This window comes from Dicentrarchus labrax, unplaced genomic scaffold (assembly GCF_905237075.1).
Source record: "Dicentrarchus labrax unplaced genomic scaffold, dlabrax2021, whole genome shotgun sequence".
Taxonomy (NCBI): domain Eukaryota; kingdom Metazoa; phylum Chordata; class Actinopteri; family Moronidae; genus Dicentrarchus; species Dicentrarchus labrax.
Window position 1 is genome coordinate 20,421,889 of NW_026136708.1, and position 25,582 is coordinate 20,447,470.

A 25,582-nucleotide genomic window follows, 5' to 3' on the forward strand; every position below is an offset into this window, starting at 1 on the left:
TGTGAGTTCTTCTTAAACAGAGACATAAAACTGAGGTTAAGTGATCAGTTAATCTTAAAGTAGGGTTTAAATTATTGTGCTGAAAGCCAATGTAAGGAAGTTAGATGTTAAAATTATTGCAGTTAAACAGGTGATACAGAAATAACAATAAACATGAACACATCTTTAACTACAACCCAACACTTGACAGCAAATTCATGAAGCAAAATGTAGCAGAATTATGTTCATTTACATTTCAAGCAGTCATATAATGTGTTATTACAAAGTTCATTTGCTCAAGTACTGTACTAAAGTACAAATTCCAGGTTCCATTCATGACACTTTATACTTCTACATCTTAATCTAAATGTACTATTTAAAAACCTTAGCTGGAAAATACATCGTCACAACGCTAAAAACAGGGCTGTTTTTCTGAGCTGAGATACATGGTTCTCAAAGGACAGCAACACAACAAACATATGATGATTTCACAGAATATGATGCATTGCTGTAGATGAAACTACACAACAGTATATGAAGTAATAAAGATGAGCTCAACCTTAAACATGTACAACAGTTAAATGCAACATACACATTGATGTAGCAGTAATATTAATCCAAAACATCTTATATAATAGTAAAACACTGCATAATGAGTACTTTTACTTCCAATACTTTTACAGATAACAATTATTTTAACAATGGTTTTGAATGCAGAATTTTTACTTAAGCACTTAAGTAAAGGATCTAAATACTTCTCCCACTAATGATTATTACTTTTGCTTTTCACATACTGCTACTAATAAACCTACTGCACCCCCTTCTCAACAAAAAGGATAATGATATGAGCTGTAACTATACTGTGGTCTCTTATTTCTTTGGTTTGTTGACGGCGTAGAGGTTGTTGGGATCAGCAGGGGCTCCAGCAGAAGAAGAGGAAGCTTTCATGGTGGTGTAGGTCACTGCTTCATCATCATCATCATCATCATCATCATCATCATCATGTTTACCCCGAACCTAGAAAACAATAAACAAACAGCACAACACATAAATTAAACAAAACAAACAATTAAACAAACAAAATACACACAAATAATGCAAGTAGTAGCCTTCCTTGATGCTGAAAAAGCTTTACACAGGAAAGTGGAGCTATGTCTCAAATCCAAATGAGACAATTTGGATTTGGAGATAAAAAATGTTCCTAGAGACATTTGCTTTATACATCTCCCGAGGCATGTGTTTTAACCATCAGTAGTCATTCAGCGTCCTTCCCTCTATCACGTGGGTCTCGCCAGGGATGTCCCCTTTCCCTGCTTATTTGAACCCTTGTCTATTGCACTTCAGGCTAGTACCTTGTTCTCTGGGGTCAGGAGATGGGATACTGAGCATAAGGTTTCCGCATACACTGATGATCTGCTTCTTTACATAACTGTCAGAAAACTGTCAACGTCACGCCACAAACACAGCGTTTCCTGTTTTCAGTAGGTGGCGCTATGACTATGACGGAATATTCACATGTATGTGTTTGGTATATGTGTCTTGACAAAAACATCGATTTTCAATAGATTTGATGAAAACTCAAGATTTTTACTGGGTTTGGGGTATGGATCAAAGAGGCTTTTTTGTACATCTAGAAATGTTCCCTTTATACAACATACATACAATTTTCATAGATTTCAGTGAAACGGGACAGTGGGGCTGTTTTGTTGAAGTTTTCTGATGGACTCTATGAAGCCATTTTCCCACACCCATGCGCAAAACCCTTAAAAGATGCAACACTTTCCCCACGACTGACATGTATGCCGCATTTCATGAGTTTCGAAACATGTTGTGGCCTCCAAAAAATACGATTTACTTGGTTAATAACAAGAAAAAGAATCTGAACAGCTTTAGGGCTAGAAAAAGTGACTGTTTTCATATTAACAATTTGGTTTATTTAAATAATAATAATAATGATAATTATAAAATAATAATATTTAAATTCATGGGTATTAATATCACCTATATCATCTATATTTATTTCAATGTCTTCCCATTTTCCTGAAAAAAAAGTGCAGCAGTGGTCCAATTGATTTAAGTTTGATTGGATTTTGGTTAAATGGCCACTACAACCATCCTTACTATAACCAAACAGACAGCTTACCCGGCCTTTACTTTTGGTCTTCTTGGTGAAGCTGATGGAAGCGTAGGGAACACCATCTTCAGGATCAGCCTACACAGAGAAGACAACATCATGGCTGCTCAGTAACATGTGGGCTGCATTGGGCTGTCTAGATTTTGATTACACTGTCAGAGAGGAGCTGATTCAACTCCGTCATAACTGTATAAACATTTGATTCCTCAACCATAAAACTCACATTGTTTTTATCCGTCTGTGATTTTTGTCCTGAAGAGACAAAAGAGAGTCGACTTTAGTTTCCACAAAGAAAAACCTGGTTCATCAAAACTTCTTGTTCATAAAAGTTTAATCTGTGGTTGCTCTCACCTTTAGTTCTCTTCCATCTGATGACAGCAACAATGATTATTAAGAGTGCTGCTAGACTCACAAACACAATGATGAACCACTGCCACCAAACTGGAAAGAGAAGAATAACATTAAACACATCTTCAGCTGCAGCTTTTTGCTTTGTTGATCATTCTGTAACTAAGAAGATAGCGTCTAATTTGTTATTAATTATTTTGTGTTTCAAAGAACTACATCATCATGTTTCCACTTTACTGTCTTCTTATTATTATCATTTTCCTTTTCCTAAATATTTGCCTTCCTCAGTTATTTACACAGTACTTTGGTAGTTGATCCAATTCAAATAAAAAGAAGATTTTAACAGACTATAGTTGAAAACGGGGAACACTGTTGGACTGACTGAACTAGAGAATATCTTCACCCAGAGCAGAGTGTCGCTCTGACATTCATACTTTACACTTCAAAAGAGAAGAGAGAGTAATTACATTACAGTGTCTAAATAGCTCATCCACTACATCAGCTCGCAGTATCTAAACATTTTTCTGATTTTTTTTGTCTTTTCTAACTGTGAATTTAGTGGTCAAACTCCAACCCTGAGCCAGTCAGTGTCGTAGGCCTACAGCATTTCCTCTTGCACTCTCTACAACACAACTCTCTTCCTCTTACCTTTGCCTCAGCAGCCTGACTATTGGCAGATTTAGCTGCTGGCCCTTTCCTGCTGCTCTCTCCACTTTGTTGCTAACTTTCTCTGCTCCTTTTCTTTCGTCTGCTGTGACAATCAGGACAGCTGAGTCATCAGTGTCTGGGCCCCAGATCCCTACACTCAAAGCATTTCCTGCTGCTTGTGCTGGCATAGACCATGTAATGTCCTTCCCCATGTTGCATTCACACAAGAAAATATCCAGCATCTGTAATACTCTCTCCTGAACAGGGAAGTTTCCAGAGGGGGGCCTTGGGGTGCCACTGGCCACCCCTGCAATCTAAATGGCCACCCTATTATCCTTACCTCTTCCACTCCACACTGTCTTTCAGAAGCTGTAGCAGGCTCTGTTTTAAAACTAGAGTGAAGATCATACCCTTCATATCATATGAAAACTACATGACCTAACGCATCCGTTGTTACCAACCACCCTAGCACCCGAGCAACTCTGGACCATAAATAACTGTATGACGATGGAAAAACTGGAATCCGGATTTTCAAAGGGGTCCCTTGACCTCTAACCTCAAAACATCTGAATAAAAATGAGTTTGTACTGCACTACCAAAATGCTGGTAGTGCAGACGCCATTCAGAGACACACACCAACCTACACTAGTAACCAAAAAAGAACTATAAAAGAATCATATGGTAAATACAGTAGAGAAATAGAAGATATGCTTAAAATAACTCTCAGCCAAACACTGTCCACCACCAAACTCCCAGCATGCACAAAGAAAGAGATTGTAGAAACAAATAAAAAATGGGTTGAGTTAATACCTTTTAATTCTGTTGAAGTATCATTGATTGTAGACGCTGTCGTGTGGGTACCCGTTGGTATGCTGTTTTCAGTTGTTGTTGTTATTCTGTCCTCACCTGAGGGGTATTGCACAAAAGTAGGATAAAGAAATACAGGATAATTGAGCAAGCGCGGCTTGACTTAGCCTGCTCGGCGCATCCTGGCTTAATTGGTTGCACGTTTGCCGAGCCAGGATTAAAAGGTGCGGCTATGTTAAGCCAGGTGTAGATAGTCGGGATAAGTGCGTGTTCACGGCATACTGAAATAGACCTCGCGATCGCTCACAGAATCACCGATGGGAACATGGATAAGAGTCGCGCTTCATATTTCACGGCCGCTGAACAACAGCTCCTGATGGAGTTCTATGAAGAGGTGAAAGATATAAGAAAAAAAGCCAATACCAATGCCATAATTAAAGAAAGAGAGAAAGCCTGGCAGACAATAGCGGACCGGCTTAATGCTTAAGTAGTCCAAAACTGTACAATGAATAAACGGTGCTCCACTATAAACTGTCATAATTAGGCTACAATTAAAGGACTAAAGGAGTTACTTTAAGTCCACTAATCAACTGTTGTACACTTTGCTTTAAATGTGGAAAGTAGAGGTGCATGTTACTTAAATGTAGAGTATGATTAAGTGCAAACAATTATCCACAATGTGTGTCATTTAATCTATTTTTATCTATTTTATCTTTCTATCCTTCATAAAGAACAAACTTGTCTGGCCATAAAAGGACCTGGCAGCAAGTTAAAGTTAAATACAAGAACATTTTGCAGGCTGGTAAGTGACTTTAAAGTAGATAACAGAGAACAAATGAGGTGAATAGATTAGGTATCTGCTGACATGTTGAATGTCTGTATGATTGTAGCAGTTAAAAAAAAAGCCCATAGAACTGGCACAGGGGGCGGCCCACCAAGCCAGGATATGTGCTGCCAATGGTTCCTTTATTGAGGTTCTCTGCATCCCCAACAGAATAAAGGAAGCTCCCACTTGCAAAACATCTCACTGTAACACAGACCATCTGTGGTACAGTGAGAACATGGCTTCTTGTCGTCTGGTGCTGTATTTTTGGACCCAGCAGCCTACATAAATATCTTAGTCCATCACCTGAGAATCTGTATCTCTCAATGAGATAGTCCTCTCCAACGGCCAATGGGTCTGACCTGTCCCAGAAGACTCTTTCATGACTAAATGCTCGTCTGAGGATTAGGGCTCCCTCATCCAGCACATCCTCCAAGAAAGGGCAAGCCATTATGAAGAGGGAACAGCTGTGAATAATATATATATATATATATATATATATATATATATATATATATATATATATATTATGGCATGCCGTTTAGGAAATGAATCTTTGGATATATGGAATGAAGCTTGGATATACTGATAAAAATATGAGAATACTGAATGAAATTGAAAACCTAGTTGTATCCTTTTCATCAAAGTGATAGCCTTCTGAATCAGCTGGTTTTACAAAATGGCATCAGTTGAAATATTACAATACTTTCTTAAACTGGAAAACTTTTTTGCTTTTTCTGTCAGGATTTAGCCTGAGGCCTGTTGTAGTCGGTCTGCCACCATTAAAAAGGGAGTGAACTTCTTCGTCAGGATAACGGTATTGGGCACGGGTACTATGGGAAGGATTTTGGCCCGTACAAGCACTTGTCAATGAGTTAATAATGTCCTCATTGCTCAGTATTGCTGCCACAAGGTTCCTGACTGACTCATTCTCACTTCTACAAGATGGCAGCAGTGCCTTGATGACCAGTCAAGTTTCATTCAATATATTCAAAGTTTCATTCTATATATTCAAAGATTATTTTCCTAAACAGTATGCCATAATATATATACTATTTTGCCCTTGTCACAGATTTCATTGAAAACACCTTTGCAACTTCATCAGCTGTGTTTTGTAATCTCAATTACTGCAATAAACAAATATTTATGCAATTTGACAAGCAGTCTTCATTAGCATATTAATATAACACTTGTCCTGAGTAATAATACTACCACTTGAATCAATATAAAAAGACTGTTGCAATTACAAACAGCCAACAGATTTAAATGAAATAAGAAATGTAATATATATGTAATATTTTAATGCAGGATAATTAAAATGATGCAACATACTTAGAAAGACCATGGACATGCAGTAAAACACATTAATTCCTCACAGGATTGACGGTGGAAATACAGGTGAATCACCTGGATTAATCTTAGCCTGGCTGTTAGCCTGGTCTGGAGCAGGCTAACTGCAGAGAATAAATCACCATAGTAACTTAGCCGGGTTAAGTTTGAGCTGCTTTCATGCAACCGACTTGAGGCTAAATTAAGCCAGGATAACCAACATATCCCGGCTTTATCCCTTATCCTGGTTTTGTGCAATACCCCTCTGAACAGATGAACAAAACTCAACAAACTGTTCAGTACAAAACTTGTCTTGTGATGTAATATTAAAGCTTTAAATCCACCGTAATTCAATTCACACTTCAATAATTTGTAGTTTGATGTATAAATAAATGAGAAGTCGGAAAATTCACTGAGGTAAAACTGAGAGACTGTGATGTTTTTACATCTTAACCCTTAAACAGCCACTTCACTGTGTGTGTACATCGTTCATATGTCAACACAGAGCAGGCTAATGTCACCTTATCAGTGTCCTTTTGTTCAGCCACTGGTGAAGATGGAGAGATTGTGAGAGAAAGACAACGAGAGAGAGAGAGACGGAGAGAGAGAGAGAGAGAGAGAGAGAGAGAGAGAGAGAGAGAGAATGTTGGGTCACTACCTTTTAGTTGTGTTGAAGTATCATTGATTGAAGACACTGTCGTTTTGGTTCCTGGTTTTATGCTGTTTTCAGTTGTTGTTGGTTCTTGTTGTTGTTGTTGTTGTTGTTGTTGTTGTTGTTGTTATTGTCTCCTCACCTGAGGGGTATTGCACAAAACCAAGATAAGGGATTAAGCCGGGATATGTTGGTTATCCTGGCTTAATTTAGCCTCAAGTCGGTTGCATGAAAGCAGATTAAATTTATCCCGGCCAAGTTACTATGGTGATTTATTCTCTTAATCCTAGTGATTCACCTGTATTTCCACCGTCAGTCCTGTGAGGAATTAATGTGTTTTACAGCATGTCCATGGTCTTTCTAAGTATGTTACATCATTTTAATTATCCTGCATTAAAATATTACATATATATTGTCATTTCTCATTTCATTTAAATCTGTTGGCTGTTTGTAATTGCAACAGTCTTTTTATATTGATTCAAGTAGTAGTATTATTACTCAGGGCAAGTGTTATATTACTATGCTAATGAAGACTGCTTGTCAAATTGCATAAATATGTGTTTTATTGCAGTAATTGAGATTACAAAACACAGCTGATGAAGTTGCAAAGGTGTTTTCAATGAAATCTGTGACAAGGGCAATATAGTATATATATTATGGCATGTCGTTTAGGAAATTAATCTTTGAATATATAGAATGAATCTTTGAATATATGGAATGAATCTTTGAATATATGGAATGAATCTTTGAATATATGGAATGAAACTTGACTGGTCATCAAGGCACTGCTGTCATCTTGTAGAAGTGAGAATGAGTCAGTCAGGAACCTTGTGGCAGCAATACTGAGCAATGAGGACATTATGAACTCATTGGCAAGTGCTTGTACGGGCCAAAATCCTTCCCATAGTACCCGTGCCCAATACCGTTCTCCTGATGAAGAAGTTCACTCCCTTTTTATCGTGGCAGGCCGACTACAACAGGCCTCAGGCAAAATCCTGACAGAAAAAGCAAAAAAGTTTTCCAGTTCAAGAAAGTATTGTAATATTTCAACTGATGCCATTTTGTAAAACCAGCTAATTCAGAATGCTTTTCATCACTTTGATGAAAAGGATACAACTAGGTTTTGAATTTCATTCAGTATTCTCAAATTTTTATCAGTATATCCAAGCTTCATTCCATATATTCAAAGCTTCATTCCATATATACAAAGATTAATTTCCTAAACGGCACGCCATAATATATATATATATATATAAATATATATATATATTATTCACACCTGTTCCCTCTTCATAATGGCTTGCCCTTTCTTGAAGGATGTACTGGATGAGGAAGCCCTAATCCTCAGACGAGCATTTAGTCATGAAAGAGTCTTCCGGGACAGGTCAGACCCATTGGCTGTTGGAGATGACTATCTCATTGAGAGATACAGATTCTCAGGTGATGGACTAAGATATTTATGTAGGCTGCTGGGTCCAAAAATACAGCACCAGACGGCAGGAAGCCATGTTCTCACTGTACCACAAATGGTCTGTGTTACATTGAGATGTTTTGCAATTGAGTTAATACCTTTTAATTCTGTTGAAGTATCATTGATTGTAGACGCTGTCGTGTGGGTACCCGTTAGTATGCTGTTTTCAGTTGTTGTTGTTATTGTGTCCTCACCTGAACAGATGAACACAACTCAACAAACTGTTCAGTACAAAACTTGTCTTGTGATGTAATATTAAAGCTTTAAATCCACCATAATTCAATTCACACTTCAGTAATTTGTAGTTTGATGTATAAATAAATGAGAAGTCGGAAAATTCACTGAGGTGAAACTGAGAGACTGTGATGTTTTTACATCTTAACAAAGAGAGAGAGAGAGAGAGAGAGAGAGAGAGAGAGAGAGAGAGAGAGAGAGAGAGAGAGAATGTTGGGTCACTACCTTTTAGTTGTGTTGAAGTATCATTGATTGAAGACACTGTCGTTTTGGTTCCTGATTTTATGCTGTTTTCAGTTGTTGTTAGTTCTGTTGTTGTTGTTGTTGTTGTTGTTGTTGTTGTTATTGTCTCCTCACCTGAGGGGTATTGCACAAAACCAAGATAAGGGATTAAGCCGGGATATGTTGGTTATCCTGGCTTAATTTAGCCTCAAGTCGGTTGCATGAAAGCAGGTTAAACTTATCCCGGCCAAGTTACTATAGTGATTTATTCTCTGCAGCTAGCCTGCTGCAGACCAGACTAACAGCCAGGCTAAGATTAATCCTAGTGATTCACCTGTATTTCCACCGTCAATCCTGTGAGCAATTAATTAATTGTTTTACAGCATGTCCATGGTCTTTCTAAGTATGTTGCATCATTTTAGTTATCCTGCATTAAAATATTACATATATATTGTCATTTCTTATTTCATTTAAATCTGTTGGCTGTTTGTAATTGCAACAGTCTTTTTATATTGATTCAAGTGGTAGTATTATTACTCAGGACAAGTGTTATATTGCTATGCTAATGAAGACTGCTTGTCAAACCGCATAAATATGTGTTTTATTGCAGTAATTGAGATTACAAAACACAGCTGATGAAGTTGCAAAGGTGTTTTCAATGAAATCTGTGACAAGGGCAATATAGTATATATATTATGGCATGTCGTTTAGGAAATTAATCTTTGAATATATAGAATGAATCTTTGAATATATGGAATGAAACTTGACTGGTCATCAAGGCACTGCTGCCATCTTGTAGAAGTGAGAATGAGTCAGTCAGGAACCTTGTGGCAGCAATACTGAGCAATGAGGACATTATTAACTCATTGGCAAGTGCTTGTACGGGCCAAAATCCTTCCCATAGTACCCGTGCCCAATACCGTTCTCCTGACGAAGAAGTTCTTTTTAATTGTGGCAGGCCGACTACAACAGGCCTCAGGCAAAATCCTGACAGAAAAAGCAAAAAAGTTTTCCAGTTCAAGAAAGCATTGTAATATTTCAACTGATGCCATTTTGTAAAACCAGCTAATTCAGAAGGCTTTTCATCACTTTGATGAAAAGGATACAACTAGGTTTTGAATTTCATTCAGTATTCTCACATTTTTATCAGTATATCCAAGCTTCATTCCATATATTCAAAGCTTGATTCCATATATTCAAAGATTAATTTCCTAAGCGGCACGCCATAATATATATATATATATATATATATATATATATATATATTATTCACACCTGTTCCCTCTTCATAATGGCTTGCCCTTTCTTGAAGGATGTACTGGATGAGGAAGACCTAATCCTCAGACGAGCATTTAGTCATGAAAGAGTCTTCCGGGACAGGTCAGACCCATTGGCCGTTGGAGATGACTACCTCATTGAGAGATACAGATTCTCAGGTGATGGACTATTTATGAAGATATTTATGTAGGCTGCTGGGTCCAAAAATACAGCACCAGACGGCAGGAAGCCATGTTCTCACTGTACCACAGATGGTCTGTGTTACATTGAGATGTTTTGCAATTGAGTTAATACCTTTTAATTCTGTTGAAGTATCATTGATTGTAGACGCTGTCGTGTGGGTACCCGTTAGTATGCTGTTTTCAGTTGTTGTTGTTATTGTGTCCTCACCTGAACAGATGAACACAACTCAACAAACTGTTCAGTACAAAACTTGTCTTGTGATGTAATATTAAAGCTTTAAATCCACCATAATTCAATTCACACTTCAGTAATTTGTAGTTTGATGTATAAATAAATGAGAAGTCGGAAAATTCACTGAGGTGAAACTGAGAGACTGTGATGTTTTTACATCTTAACGAGGAGAGAGAGAGAGAGAGAGAGAGAGAGAGAGAGAGAGAGAGAGAGAGAGAGAGAGAATGTTGGGTCACTACCTTTTAGTTGTGTTGAAGTATCATTGATTGAAGACACTGTCGTTTTGGTTCCTGGTTCTATGCTGTTTTCAGTTGTTGTTAGTTCTGTTGTTGTTGTTGTTGTTGTTGTTGTTGTTGTTGTTGTTATTGTCTCCTCACCTGAGGGGTATTGCACAAAACCAAGATAAGGGATTAAGCCGGGATATGTTGGCTATCCTGGCTTAATTTAGCCTCAAGTCGGTTGCATGAAAGCAGGTTAAACTTATCCCGGCCAAGTTACTATGGTGATTTATTCTCTGCAGCTAGCCTGCTGCAGACCAGACTAACAGCCAGGCTAAGATTAATCCTAGTGATTCACCTGTATTTCCACCGTCAATCCTGTGAGGAATTAATTAATTGTTTTACAGCATGTCCATGGTCTTTCTAAGTATGTTGCATCATTTTAGTTATCCTGCATTAAAATATTACATATATATTGTCATTTCTTATTTCATTTAAATCTGTTGGCTGTTTGTAATTGCAACAGTCTTTTTATATTGATTCAAGTGGTAGTATTATTACTCAGGACAAGTGTTATATTGCTATGCTAATGAAGACTGCTTGTCAAACCGCATAAATATGTGTTTTATTGCAGTAATTGAGATTACAAAACACAGCTGATGAAGTTGCAAAGGTGTTTTCAATGAAATCTGTGACAAGGGCAATATAGTATATATATTATGGCATGTCGTTTAGGAAATTAATCTTTGAATATATAGAATGAATCTTTGAATATATGGAATGAAACTTGACTGGTCATCAAGGCACTGCTGCCATCTTGTAGAAGTGAGAATGAGTCAGTCAGGAACCTTGTGGCAGCAATACTGAGCAATGAGGACATTATTAACTCATTGGCAAGTGCTTGTACGGGCCAAAATCCTTCCCATAGTACCCGTGCCCAATACCGTTCTCCTGACGAAGAAGTTCTTTTTAATTGTGGCAGGCCGACTACAACAGGCCTCAGGCAAAATCCTGACAGAAAAAGCAAAAAAGTTTTCCAGTTCAAGAAAGCATTGTAATATTTCAACTGATGCCATTTTGTAAAACCAGCTAATTCAGAAGGCTTTTCATCACTTTGATGAAAAGGATACAACTAGGTTTTGAATTTCATTCAGTATTCTCACATTTTTATCAGTATATCCAAGCTTCATTCCATATATTCAAAGCTTGATTCCATATATTCAAAGATTAATTTCCTAAGCGGCACGCCATAATATATATATATATATATATATATATATATATTATTCACACCTGTTCCCTCTTCATAATGGCTTGCCCTTTCTTGAAGGATGTACTGGATGAGGAAGACCTAATCCTCAGACGAGCATTTAGTCATGAAAGAGTCTTCCGGGACAGGTCAGACCCATTGGCCGTTGGAGATGACTACCTCATTGAGAGATACAGATTCTCAGGTGATGGACTATTTATGAAGATATTTATGTAGGCTGCTGGGTCCAAAAATACAGCACCAGACGGCAGGAAGCCATGTTCTCACTGTACCACAGATGGTCTGTGTTACATTGAGATGTTTTGCAAGTGGGAGCTTCCTTTATTCTGTTGGGGATGCAGAGAACCTCAATAAAGGAACCATTTTCCGTACATATCCTGGCTTGGTGGGCCGCCCCCTGTGCCAGTTCTATGGGCTTTTTTTTAACTGCTACCATCATACAGACATTCAACAAGTCAGCAGACACCTAATCTATTCACCTCATTTGTTCACTGTTATCTACTTTATAGTCACTTTCCAGCCTGCAAAATGTTCTTGTATTTAACTTTAACTTGCTGCCAGGTCCTTTTATGGTCAGACACGTTTGTTCTTTATGAAGGATAGAAAGATAAAATAGATAAAAAATAGATTAAATTACACACATTGTGGATAATTGTTTGCACTTAATCATACTTTACATTTCCTGAGTAACATGCACCTGGACTTGCCACATTTAAAGCAAAGTGTACAACAGTTGATTAGTGGACTTAAAGTAACTCCTTTAGTCCTTTAATTGTAGCCTAATTATGACAGTTCCAGTGGAGCACTGTTTATTCATTGTACAGTTTTGGACTACTTAAGCATTAAGCCAGTCTGCTATTGTCTGCCAGGCTTTCTCTCTTTCTTTAATTATGGCATTGGTATTGCCTTTTTTTCTTATGATATCTTTCACCTCTTCATAGAACTCCATCAGGAGCTGTTTTTCAGCGGCCCGTGAAATATGAAGCGCGACTCTTATCCATGTTCCCATCGGTGATTCTGTGAGTGATCGCGGGGTCTATTTCAGTATGCCGTGAACACGCACTTATCCCGACTACAGTGGCAGTGCACAAGGGGGGGTAGGGGGAGGTCCCCCCCTTGGCACTTGAGGGCAGTTTAGCACACGTTTTGGCTCCCAAGAGGGCACTTTAGCACGCGTTTTTCAACAATTGGGCCACTAGGGGGGGCGACTGTGCACGCCACTGTAGTCGGGATAAGTGCGTGTTCACGGCATACTGAAATAGACCCCGCGATCGAAACAGTGCTCCACTGGAACTGTCATAATTAGGCTACAATTAAAGGACTGCCCTCATGGCCCAATTGTTGAAAAACGCGTGCTAAAGTGCCCTCTCGGGAGCCAAAACGTGTGCTAAACTGCCCTCAAGTGCCCTCTTGCGAGCCAAAACGCATGCTAAAGTGCCCTCTTGGGAGCCAAAATGGTGCTAAAGTGCCCTCTTGGGAGCCAAAACGCGTGCTAAACTGCCCTCAAGTGCCCTCTTGGGAGCCAAAACGTGTGCTAAACTGCCCTCAAGTGGCCTTTTGGGAGCCAAAACGCATGCTAAACTGCCCTCAAGTGCCCTCTTGGGAGCCAAAACGCGTGCTAAAGTGCCCTCTTGGGAGCCAAATCGCGTGCTAAACTGCCCTTAAGTGCCCTCTTGGGAGCCAAAACGTGTGCTAAAGTGCCCTCATGGGAGCCAAAACGGTGCTAAAGTGCCCTCTTGGCAGCCAAACCGCGTGCTAAACTGCCCTCAAGTGCCCTCTTGGGAGCCAAAACGTGTGCTAAACTGCCCTCAAGTGCCCTCTTGGGAGCCAAACCTGTGCTAAACTGCCTCAAGTGCCCTCTTGGGAGCCAAAACGTGTGCTAAACTGCCCTCAAGTGCCCTCTTGGGAGCCAAACGTTTGCTGAACTGCCCTCAAGTGCCCTCTTGCGAGCCAAAACGGTGCCAAAGTGCCCTCTTGGGAGCCAAACGTGTGCTAAACTGCCTCAAGTGCCCTGTTGGGAGCCAAAACGTGTACTAAACTGCCTCAAGTGCCCTCTTGGGAGCCAAAACGTGTGCTGAACTGCCCTCAAGTGCCCTCTTGCGAGCCAAAATGGTGCCAAAGTGCCCTCTTGGGAGCCAAACCGCGTGCTAAACTGCCCTCAAGTGTCCTCTTGGGAGCCAAAACGGTGTTAAAGTGCCCTCTTGGGAGCCAAACCGCGTGCTAAACTGCCCTTAAGTGGCCTCTTGGGAGCCAAAACGGTGCTAAACTGCCCTGAAGTGCCCTCTTGGGAGCCAAAACGGTGTTGAAGTACCCTCTTGGGAGCCAAACCGCGTGCTAAACTGCCCTCAAGTGCCCTCTTGGGAGCCAAAACGGTGCTAAAGTGCCCTCTTGGGAGCCAAACGTGTGCTAAACTGCCTCAAGTGCCCTCTTGGGAGCCAAAACGGTGCTAAAGTGCCCTCTTGGGAGCCAAACGTGTGCTAAACCTCCCTCAAGTGCCCTCTTGGGAGCCAAACGTGTGCTAAACCTCCCTCAAGTGCCCTCTTGGGAGCCAAAACGCGTGCTAAACTTCCCTCAAGTGTCCTTTTGGGAGCCAAAACGTGTGCTAAACTGCCCTCAAGTGCCCTCTTGGGAGCCAAACGTGTGCTAAACTGCCTCAAGTGCCCTCTTGGGAGCCAAAACGTGTGCTGAACTGCCCTCAAGTGCCCTCTTGCGAGCCAAAACGGTGCTAAAGTGCCCTCTTGGGAGCCAAACGTGTGCTAAACTGCCTCAAGTGCCCTGTTGGGAGCCAAAACGTGTACTAAACTGCCTCAAGTGCCCTCTTGGGAGCCAAAACGTGTGCTGAACTGCCCTCAAGTGCCCTCTTGCGAGCCAAAATGGTGCTAAAGTGCCCTCTTGGGAGCCAAACCGCGTGCTAAACTGCCCTCAAGTGTCCTCTTGGGAGCCAAAACGGTGTTAAAGTGCCCTCTTGGGAGCCAAACCGCGTGCTAAACTGCCCTTAAGTGGCCTCTTGGGAGCCAAAACGGTGCTAAACTGCCCTGAAGTGCCCTCTTGGGAGCCAAAACGGTGCTAAAGTGCCCTCTTGGGAGCCAAACCGCGTGCTAAACTGCCCTCAAGTGCCCTCTTGGGAGCCAAAACGGTGCTAAAGTGCCCTCTTGGGAGCCAAACGTGTGCTAAACTGCCTCAAGTGCCCTCTTGGGAGCCAAAACGTGCTAAGTGCCTAAAGTGCCCTCTTGGGAGCCAAACGTGTGCTAAACCTCCCTCAAGTGCCCTCTTGGGAGCCAAAACGCGTGCTAAACTGCCCTCAAGTGTCCTTTTGGGAGCCAAAACATGTGCTAAACTGCCCTCAAGTGCCCTCTTGGGAGCCAAAACGGTGCCAAAGTGCCCTCTTGGGAGCCTAATGGCGTGCTAAACTGCCCTCAAGTGCCCTCTTGGATGCCAAAACGGTGCTAAAGTGCCCTCTTGGGAGCCAAAATGTGTGCTAAACTGCCCTCAAGTGCCCTCTTGGGAGCCAAACGTGTGCTAAACTGCCTCAAGTGCCTCTTGGGAGCCAAAACGTGTGATAAACTGCCCTCAAGTGCCCTCTTGGGAGCCAAACGTGTGCTAAACTGCCCTCAAGTGCCCTCTTGGGAGCCAAAACTTGTGCTAAACTGTCCTCAAGTGCCCTCTTGCGAGCCAAAACGTGTGCTAAACTGCCCTCAAGTGCTCTCTTGGGAGCCAAAACGGTGCTAAAGTGCCCTCTTGGGAGCCAAAACGTGTGCTAAACTGCCCTCAAGTGCCCTCTTGGGAGCCAAAACGTGTGCTAAACTGCCCTCAAGTGCCCTCTTGGGAGCCAAAACGTGTGCTAAACTGCCCTCAAGTGCCCTCTTGGGAGCCAAAACGTGTGCTAAACTGCCCTCAAGTGCCCTCTTGGGAGCCAAACGTGTGCTAAACTGCCCTCAAGTGCCCTCTTGCGAGACAAAACGTGTGCTAAACTGCCCTCAAGTGCCCTCTTGGGAGCCAAAACGGTGCTAAAGTGCCCTCTTGGGAGCCAAAACGTGTGCTAAACTGCCCTCAAGTGCCCTCTTGGGAGCCAAAACGTGTGCTAAACTGCCCTCAAGTGCCCTTTGCCTAGTGCCTCTTGGGAGCCAAAACGTGTGCTAAACTGCCCTCAAGTGCCCTCTTGGGAGCCAAAACGTGTGCTAAACTGCCCTCAAGTGCCCTCTTGGGAGCCAAAACGTGTGCTAAACTGCCCTCAAGTGCCCTCTTGGGAGCCAAACGTGTGCTAAACTGCCTCAAGTGCCCTCTTGGGAGCCAAAACGTGTGCTGAACTGCCCTCAAGTGCCCTCTTGCGAGCCAAAACGTGTGCTAAAGTGCCCCTTGGCCTTGTTGGGAGCCAAACGTGTGCTGAACTGCCCTCAAGTGCCCTCTTGCGAGCCAAAATGGTGCTAAAGTGCCCTCTTGGGAGCCAAACCGCGTGCTAAACTGCCCTCAAGTGTCCTCTTGGGAGCCAAAACGGTGTTAAAGTGCCCTCTTGGGAGCCAAACGTGTGCTAAACTGCCTCAAGTGCCCTCTTGGGAGCCAAAACGGTGCTAAACTGCCCTCTTGGGAGCCAAACGTGTGCTAAACCTCCCTCAAGTGCCCTCTTGGGAGCCAAAACGTGTGCTAAACTGCCCTCAAGTGCTCTCTTGGGAGCCAAAACGTGTGCCATACTGCCCTCAAGTGTCCTTTTGGGATCCAAAACGTGTGCTAAACTGCCCTCAAGTGCCCTCTTGGGAGCCAAAACGGTGCTAAAGTGCCCTCTTGGGAGCCAAACCGTGTGCTAAACTGCCCTCAAGTGCCCTCTTGGGAGCAAACAAAAGTGTGCTAAACTGCCCTCAAGTGCCCTCAAAGTGCTAAAGTCCTCTTGGGAGCCAAACGTGTGCTAAACTGCCTCAAGTGCCCTCTTGGGAGCCAAACGTTTGCTAAACTGCCCTCAAGTGTCCTTTTGGGATCCAAAACGTGTGCTAAACTGCCCTCAAGTGCTCTCTTGCGAGCCAAAACGTGTGCTAAACTACCCTCAAGTGCCCTCTTGGGAGCCAAAACAGTGTTAAAGTGCCCTCTTGGGAGCAAAAACGCGTGCTAAACTGCCCTCAAGTGCCGTCTTGGGAGCCAAAACATGTGCTAAACTGCCCTCAAGTGCCCTCTTGCGAGCCAAAACGGTGCTAAAGTGCCCTCTTGGGAGCCAAACGTGTGCTAAACTGCCTCAAGTGCCCTGTTGGGAGCCAAAACGTGTACTAAACTGCCCTCAAGTGCCCTGTTGGGAGCCAAAACGTGTACTAAACTGCCCTCAAGTGCCCTGTTGGGAGCCAAAACGTTGTTAAAGTGCTCTCTTGGGAGCCATAACGCGTGCTAAACTGCCCTCAAGTGCCCTCTTGGGAGCCAAAACGGTGCTAAAGTGTCCTCTTGGGAGCCAAATGTGTGCTAAACTGCCTCAAGTGCTCTCTTGGGAGCCAAAACGTGTGCTAAACTGCCCTCAAGTGTCCTTTTGGGATCCAAAACGTGTGCTAAACTGCCCTCAAGTGCCCTCTTGTGAGCCAAAACGTGTGCTAAACTGCCCTCAAGTGCCCTCTTGGGAGCCAAACGTGTGCTAAACTGCCTCAAGTGCCCTCTTGGGAGCCAAAACGTGTGATAAACTGCCCTCAAGTGCCCTCTTGGGAGTCAAACGTGTGCTAAACTGCCTCAAGTGCCCTCTTGGGAGCCAAAACTTGTGCTAAACTGCCCTCAAGTGCCCTCTTGCGAGCCAAAACGTGTGCTAAACTGCCCTCAAGTGCCCTCTTGCGAGCCAAAATGGTGCTAAAGTGCCCTCTTGGGAGCCAAACCGCGTGCTAAACTGCCCTCAAGTGTCCTCTTGGGAGCCAAAACGGTGTTAAAGTGCCCTCTTGGGAGCCAAACCGCGTGCTAAACTGCCCTTACGTGCCCTCTTGGGAGCCAAAACGGTGCTAAAGTGCCCTGAAGGCCCTCTTGGGAGCCAAACCGCGTGCCAAACTGCCCTTACGGGGCCTATTGGGTGCCAAACTGCCCTAAAGTGCCCTCTTGGGAGCCAAACCGTGTGCTAAACTGCCCTCAAGTGCCCTCTTGGGAGCCAAACGTGTGCTAAACTGCCTCAAGTGCCCTCTTGGGAGCCAAAACGTGTGCTAAACTGCCCTCAAGTGCCCTCTTGGAGCCAAAATGCATTCTAAAGTGTCCTATTGGGAGGCAAAAAACACTAAATTACCCTCTTGGGTGGAAAAAACACTCAACTGCCCTCTTCTAAGTTCTATTATTAGGTAGATGCCTCTTGCATGTTTAAGGAGGAGCTACCTCACTACGTCTTGTGGGAATAGCTTTTCAAAGCTAGCCAGTAAAGTTAAAAGTTGGGTTAGCATTGCATATCAGGGTTTCCGCCAGGTTTAGGTTGACTCCCCTGCCGGGCTAAGCATCTGGGATAATTTTTAAAAATGCTTTCTTGAAAATGCCTTTTAAACTTCAGCTTGCAAGTTAAGGGCAGAAAGTCTTGTTAGTGGGCTAATGCTAGCAGCTAGTTGAGAGAGAGACCAGTGTGATGATCAGCTCAGTAGAACAGAGCTGGGTGAGCATTATAAACTGTGAATGTAGCTTTAGTGTATATTAGGATACACTTTGCAATAAAAATAGATAATGCAGTCATCTGTGCAAAGCAGATTTCCGGAATTTTGTGAAGGCTAGATACATTTAGGCTAGCTAATTTTAGAGACATGAATGAGCCCCAGTTTATTCCACGGAGCAGTAAATGTGTCTCACACCTTTTCAACAGCTATGGCTTAAGCTTTGATATTGTTTTATTTTAATTCAGTTTCTTTTGTTGCTGTTGAAAACCCAGCATTCAGGAGTGCACACTGTCTGATTCTCTATGACACATTACTGTTGCAATGACTTTTATGTTGGACCCTTTGTTGATCTATATTGAGCCAGAACTATATCTCCCAGAACCAGTTTGGATTATCTGGTGCTAATATGGTGTTAAAATGCACTAGAATACAGGAAATGGCATCTACTTAATTGAAAGTGTTCTTGGGGAAGACCCCCAGACCCCCTAGGGATTTATTTCCTTCATACATCCACATCGCTGTGTGTTGTTCACAGTCCAACGTTGAAATCCACAAAGTTCTCGTGGATGCTGATCCTAACAGCAAACTAACCTGTAGTCTGTCTAGTTAGTCTGTTTTAAGGCTCTATAATGTGCCATTTGTATGACATATAAAACGTGTCTAAAGTGCCCTCTACAGTGGTGAGGACGCGTTATATGTGCCCTTTTTTTTCTTTCCGCCCCTGCCCTTCAAAAAGTCTGTGCACGCCACTGCCCGACTATCTACACCTGGCTTAACATAGCCGCACCTTTTAATCCTGGCTCGGCAGACGTGCAACCAATTAAGCCAGGATGCGCTGAGCAGGCTAAGTCAAGCCGCGCTTGCTCAATTATCCTGGATCTCTTTATCCTACTTTTGTGCAATACCCCTTAGAACAAATGAACACAACTCAACAAACTGTTCAGCACAAAACTTGTGTTGTGATATAATATTAAAACTTCAAATCGATAAAATAAAACCAAATATTTGAGTTAATTATTAACAGTTTGAAATAACTTTAAAGAGCTCAACATATTCTCACCTGGTTTCTCAGCTGAGGGCTGAAGTCTGAAGGTCTGCTGCTCTTTGTTACCATCAGTCACTGCACACTTCAATGAGTTATAGTTTGATGTGTCAATGTAATGAGAAGTCTTAAAGGTCACAGAGACATTGCAGGGAGACTGTGATGTCTTCACTACTTGGTTATCTTTATCCAGATCTTGACCCTCATACAGCCACTTCACTGTGTGTGTACATCGTCCATATGTCGACACAGAGCAGCTTAATGTCACCTTATCAGAGTCCTTATGTTCAGTCACTGGTGAAGATGGAGATATTGTGAGAGAAAGACAACAAGAGTAAAATGAACTTCATCACTATAATCATAATTATTGTAATGTTTCAGTATTTTGTTCTAACAAGACAGTTTGAGCTGAAAACATTATGATGTAAATACTCACTGGTAATAACAGACAGATCAACCTGAGAGTCTGGACCTTGTTGTTGTCCTGATATAAACTGTCTGCAGGTGTAACGACCAACATCCTCGACTGTGACCTTCTTTATAACCAGAGAACAGTTCTCTGTAACACTCTGTCTGTCTGATTTAGAGTTGGTGTTTTTGATCTGTCCATGTTCAAACAGCGCTACTGCTGCTGTGTTTCCTGAAGCACTGAACAGCCATGTAGTATATTCACATCTTTGCTGACCATCAATCACATTATCACAAGGCAAAGTGACGTCATCTCCAACTCTGACAGAGAGGAGTTTTTCAGCTGCTGCTGTTAAAGAGAGAGAAAAAAAATAATGTCTGTTATGTTCATAGCTAGTGTAACGATTATTTCTTTGTTTATTTAAAAAATTAAGGTAATAAAGTTTCTTTTATAATATCGATATAGCTATTTATATATGTGATATATGTATTCTTACCTGTAAAGTGAAGCAGCGCTATAAGAAATAAAGACATTTGAATCCATTTGAACTCAACCATCGTGATTCTCTGTCTCTCTCTCCTTCTTCTATCTCTTGTTCTCATGCTCATAACTGTGTGAGTTTATAAAGTAGTGCTTCAGTAGAGAGACGCTCCATCTACTTCCTGTGGTTAGTATGATGTCACTTCCTTATAGTGACTTTTGGCAGCCAAAAATTAAATGTTCACATAAGTAAAGATGTCAAAGGTCAGAGGTCACAGCAGCCTGACAAAGATCCAGTTAAACTGGAATAAGTGTTAATAAGACACTTTACTTATTACAAGGTAACCAAATATTTTTTTTCCATTCACTGAGCCAATCTAACGCTGTAACAAACAAACTATATTAAGACTCATACTGAGTCTCAAGTTCACACTGTGTCCATGCCCACAGTGTATTTGTGACAATGACGTGTTTCACCTCCTGAGAAGAAGAAGAAGAGGAAGTTTAATGTGTGAAGATTGTTAGTTAAGATAAATGTTTGTAATGATGCATCTTGTTTTATTTAGATAGTGTTTATTAGCAAACAGACAGGAGTCATGGTGATGTTTAACAGCACACATGAACAGACATTCAGACACATGTCATTCATCCACCAGACTTTGACTCTTGATGTCCATGGTGCAATATGGTGATACTGTAGCAGCTGCAAGAACACAGATAAGATGATGTTTTAGTGGTCTGACACCTGTTGGTTCCTCGTTCTATCTTTGCAGTTGTTTTTTCCTGAGAAGTGCAGGGGAAATGTTTTTATTAGATTGTGGTTAACAACAGCAGCAGAGCTCTGGTGGTTCAACCCTCTAATGATGACCAGATAAACATCAGAAACACATGAGGGTTATTTCAGGCCATTAGTTTGTGTAGCCTGTCCTCTTTACAGTCACGTGGCTCAGGTCAAGTGGCTCAACATCCTCCTAGATTCATATTCTTCATATATGTTCACAATCATTAAAAAATGTATGATAACTTAATCATCCTGATTGTCCATCCTGTAATTTTACTGTGTCGGTCTATTCCGTACGCACAACATTTATTTCATGTCTGTCCTGAGAGAGAGATCCCGCCTCTCTTGTGGTAAACTTGACCACAAGAGAGGCGGGACCTCTGATTTATGATATTTGGAATACATAAACAAAATTGTCTTGATTCCCAGTAACAGATTTGTTCATTTAGGAGAGGGGTGATGGACCAATGTTAACGTTGGTCTGGGGGTTTATTTTCAGCAGCACAGACGCTACTGAATAATCATAAATAAATAAAATAAAATAAAAAAGAAATAAGGAATACTTTAAACAGCTCTGTGTCTCTATGACCCTCTTGTTTTTCTGTGACTACAGGTCGCTATTGGTCACTTTGATCTTGCAGGCAACACTACTCTTAAGAGTATATAGGCTGCAATATAGTATATAATTGAGTTTGTGTAGTATATACTGTACAGTAGTTACAGTAGAATATTATAGATCCAGGACAAAACTGAAGAGTGGGAATGAAAGAAAAAGGCACAATTACAAGCCGTCTCCTACTTCAGCACCACGGACAGCGCCATGGATTTATCAGGACAGCACACAGTCAGACTACTGTCAGGGCCATAGACTCTAACTAGCACAAGCATCAGTTAGTTCAAAGATCAATGAGTCAATGAGTCTATATGCTCACCGCAGACACGACTGGTGTATTTACATTCATTTTAGGTCAGAGCAGGAGGTCATGTGACTGCAAAACGTAGCCTGAGTTATCTGCATTATCAGGTCACTTCTGTCTGTATTTAGACACATTTGAGTGCCCAGTGACAACAGAACTGTTCAACCCAGCTTTACTTTTTGGTTATTTTGAGTCTCTTTGTAGATGTCTATGTCAAGTCCAAAAATATTTAAACAGTCATTTAAAGCAGAGACTATGGTACCCAGGCCCCTGACCCTTCGGGCCCCTGTGTTTGTGCCCTGTAGACCTGTTGAGTTATCCATCTATGATAAAGAATATTCACCTTCCTTTATGAAAGCTAATACACTGTAAGTAAAAAAAATACAATACAATTACAACACAGTGTAGAATTAATTAAATGTAAAACATTTATTTGCAGATTATATAATTATACATGTAATTAAGATAAAACTGTTAAGAACTCCTTTAAGACTCAAATCCAAAAAACAAACCGAAAACATATTGGACTCTAACAAACATATTAACAAAGATGCTCAATGTACGTTAATTTAAATGAGTTCTTCTTAAACAGACACTAAACTGAGCTAAAGCTGCAGATTTAAAATGGATCAGTTACAGTCAGGACTAAATGATTTGTTTGGAAGCAGATTTAAGGAAGTTAAACAAAATTTAAATGCTCTTCCCAGTTCAATTAATTTAAAATCCAGTTGCAGACGCAAGAAAAGACAAAAATGAAATATTATGTTTCTCAAAATGGTCTTGTGTCCTTTTATTTAAAGTCTACTCATGTAAAAGGTGATGAGTTGATGTTGATGTAGAAGTCTGATGGAGGCAGAAGTGTTGGTCAGACATCAGATGATGTGATGTTTTCATAGTTCACTGTACCATCATCTTCATTATCTCCCACCTGTGAAAAACAACACAACACAATCAAACCCACACTCTGAAACAATAAAACTGAACACTTTCTTATCCCAGTCCAATTTCTCTGACCTTCAGGGCGTCCATAGGCATTACATTAGACTAATTTGTCAAAATATTGTCCAAAGGGATTTAAGATTAGTGAATTCAAACCAAAGCATGTCACACAACTGCATCACAAGTTCTTTAATTCATGTTTACTTTTTTTATTTTTAAGACATGAAAGTGAGATGGGAGTGCTAGTGAGGGGTGTCGAGGCACATTGAGCCTGATTTCAGTCCTGACTTTATTCCATTGCTGTCAAATAGGTGTTGATTTTAATCCACAATGTCTGTGGAGGCAGCAGTTTGTGTTGGGGTTGGAATGAACTGCATTATATTGTCATGTTTACCTAATTGACCTACGTCATCATCGTACCTTTATTTTTTAATTCTTCTGTCTGTATCTACAGTTTATAATGAATGAAGAACATGCAAATACTGGTTTGCTCGTGTAAAAATATTTTGTTGTAAAAACTCACCATGTATTCGTGCATCTGTGTTTTTTTCCCTGAAAAGAATGAAAGAAAAGTGAAAGAAATTACTTTAGTTTTCACAGTCCAAGTTTACCAAAGCTTCCTGTTTATTTCATCAGTGGATGTTCTCACGTTTAGTTCTTGTCCAAATGTTGACTGCCACAACAATTATTATGAGTGCTGTTAAACCCACAGACACAATGATGAACCTCCACCAACCTGGAGAGACTGAAAGGATATTAAATGTCCATTTGCTATTTGAAGTACAAATAAACAAATAGCAATTAGTAGCAAATGTAATAAACTACCAGCAGGTTGACAGTTTGGTCTTTTAGTGAAATGTCTCAGGATGAATTGTACATAATTGATTTCCTGAATTTTCATGTAGCACCATCATCAGGTCAACACTTTAAAATTGTCTTATAATTTAATTTACCAAATGGACATCTTCCCAGTATTATAAAAATACACCCAGAATTTAGAAACATAGAAGATATAGAGAAAATCCCATATTTATTTGGGGAAAGTCCCACAGATCCCACAGACAGAGAGAGTAAGTGTTTGTTTTTTTTCTTAATTCTATGAATTGTTTCTTTTTCTTTTTAATCTTATTTCTTAATGCTTTTAAAATACGCTCATGCCAATAAAGTGTACTGAATTGAAAATTAATGAAATGAGAGAGAAAGAAAAAAATGTTGAGTCACTACCTTTTAGTACTGTTGAAGTATCATTGATTGGAGACGGTGTCGTGTTGGTTCCTGGTTTTATGCTGTTTTCAGTTGTTGTTGTTTTTGTCGTACTTGGAATTGTTGTTGTTCGTTTTGTAGGAGATGTAGTAGTTGTTGTTGTTATTGTGTCCTCACCTGAACAGATAAACACAACTCAAAAAACTGTTCAGTACAAAACTTGCGTTGTGATGTAATAATAAAACTTTAATCAATAAAATAAAAACATAAATATTTTAGTTAATTATTCACATCAGTTTGATGTGACTTTATGAAGCTCAATATATTCTCACCTGGTTTCTCAGCTGAGGGCTGAAGTCTGAAGGGAAACTGCTCTTTGTTACCATCAGTCACTGCACACTTCAATGAATTATAGTTTGATGTGTAAATGTAATGAGAAGTCTTAAAGGTCACAGAGACATTGCAGGGAGACTGTGATGTCTTCACTTCTTGGTTATCTTTATCCAGATCTTGACCCTCATTCAGCCACTTCACTGTGTGTGTACATCGTCCATATGTCGACACAGAGCAGCTTAATGTCACCTTATCAGAGTCCTTATGTTCAGTCACTGGTGAAGATGGAGATATTGTGAGAGAAAGACAACAAGAGTAAAATGAACTTCATCACTATAATTATAATTATTGTAATGTTTCAGTATTTTGTTCTAACAAGACAGTTTGAGCTGAAAACATTATGATGTCAATACTCACTGGTAATAACAGATAGATCAACCTGAGAGTCTGGACCCTGTTGTTGTCCTGATATAAACTGTCTGCAGGTGTAACGACCAGCATCCTCGACTGTGACCTTCTTTATAACCAGAGAACAGTTCTCTGTAACATTCAGTCTGTCTGATTTAGAGTCGGTGTTTTTGATCCGTCCAAGTTCAAACAGCGATACTGCTGCTGTGTTTCCTGAAGCACTGAACAGCCATGTAGTATATTCACATCTTTGCTGACCATCAATCACATTATCACAAGACAAAGTGACGCCATCTCCAACTCTGACAGAGAGGAGTTTTTCAGCTGCTGCTGTTATAAAGATAAGACATAATTATGAAAAATATATGTAATGTTAACATTAAGTGTGTCTTGTTTATTACTTGTCTTATATAAATAAAATGTAGATAATGAAGTATCTTTAACAATATTGATAAAGATAGTTTTAATATATGTGATATATGTATTCTTACCTGTAAAGTGAAGCAGCGCTATCAGAAATAAAGACATTTGAATCCATTTGAACTCAACCATCGTGATTCTCTGTCTCTCTCTCTCCTTCTTCTATCTTTTGTTCTCATGCTCATAACTGTGTGAGTTTATAAAGTAGTGCTTCAGTAGAGAGACGCTGCATCTACTTC

The 25,582-nt window shown here is 40.8% G+C and overlaps 2 protein-coding genes across 2 annotated transcripts in view; both read right to left on the reverse strand.

Annotated features, from left to right (window-relative positions):
• Window positions 1-20,469, reverse strand: part of LOC127367992 (uncharacterized) — a 71,386-nt gene extending 50,917 nt beyond the window's left edge. The window contains exons 1-8 of the mRNA XM_051408357.1: window positions 20,359-20,469; window positions 19,890-20,210; window positions 19,472-19,747; window positions 10,579-10,716; window positions 10,220-10,315; window positions 8,651-8,782; window positions 8,290-8,385; window positions 3,920-4,015 (exon numbers count right to left, since the gene is read on the reverse strand). Coding sequence (XP_051264317.1) covers window positions 3,920-4,015; window positions 8,290-8,385; window positions 8,651-8,782; window positions 10,220-10,315; window positions 10,579-10,716; window positions 19,472-19,747; window positions 19,890-20,210; window positions 20,359-20,464 — 1,261 coding nt within the window. The 5' untranslated portion in view covers window positions 20,465-20,469. The remainder of the gene's footprint in view (window positions 1-3,919; window positions 4,016-8,289; window positions 8,386-8,650; window positions 8,783-10,219; window positions 10,316-10,578; window positions 10,717-19,471; window positions 19,748-19,889; window positions 20,211-20,358) is intronic.
• Window positions 20,470-22,527: 2,058 nt separating this feature from the next.
• LOC127367998 (uncharacterized) lies at window positions 22,528-25,582 on the reverse strand. Its single transcript, XM_051408372.1, has 7 exons — window positions 25,415-25,582; window positions 24,933-25,253; window positions 24,515-24,790; window positions 24,204-24,359; window positions 23,629-23,724; window positions 23,503-23,531; window positions 22,528-22,968 (listed from the first exon to the last, which is right to left on the reverse strand). Exons 1-7 carry the CDS (start codon window positions 25,473-25,475, stop codon window positions 22,906-22,908), a joined length of 1,002 nt encoding a protein of 333 aa, XP_051264332.1. The 5' UTR covers window positions 25,476-25,582; the 3' UTR covers window positions 22,528-22,905.

Bases quoted from the DNA above. Each gene is read 5' to 3' on its own strand.
- LOC127367998 (XM_051408372.1), bottom strand. From the start codon at position 25,475: ATGGTTGAGTTCAAATGGATTCAAATGTCTTTATTTCTGATAGCGCTG. The intron at 24,791-24,932 runs GTGAGTATTGAC...CATCTTCACCAG, and splicing joins TGATCTATCTGTTATTACCA to TGACTGAACATAAGGACTCT. The intron at 23,532-23,628 runs GTGAGAACATCC...CATTCTTTTCAG, and splicing joins CATTTGGACAAGAACTAAAC to GGAAAAAAACACAGATGCAC.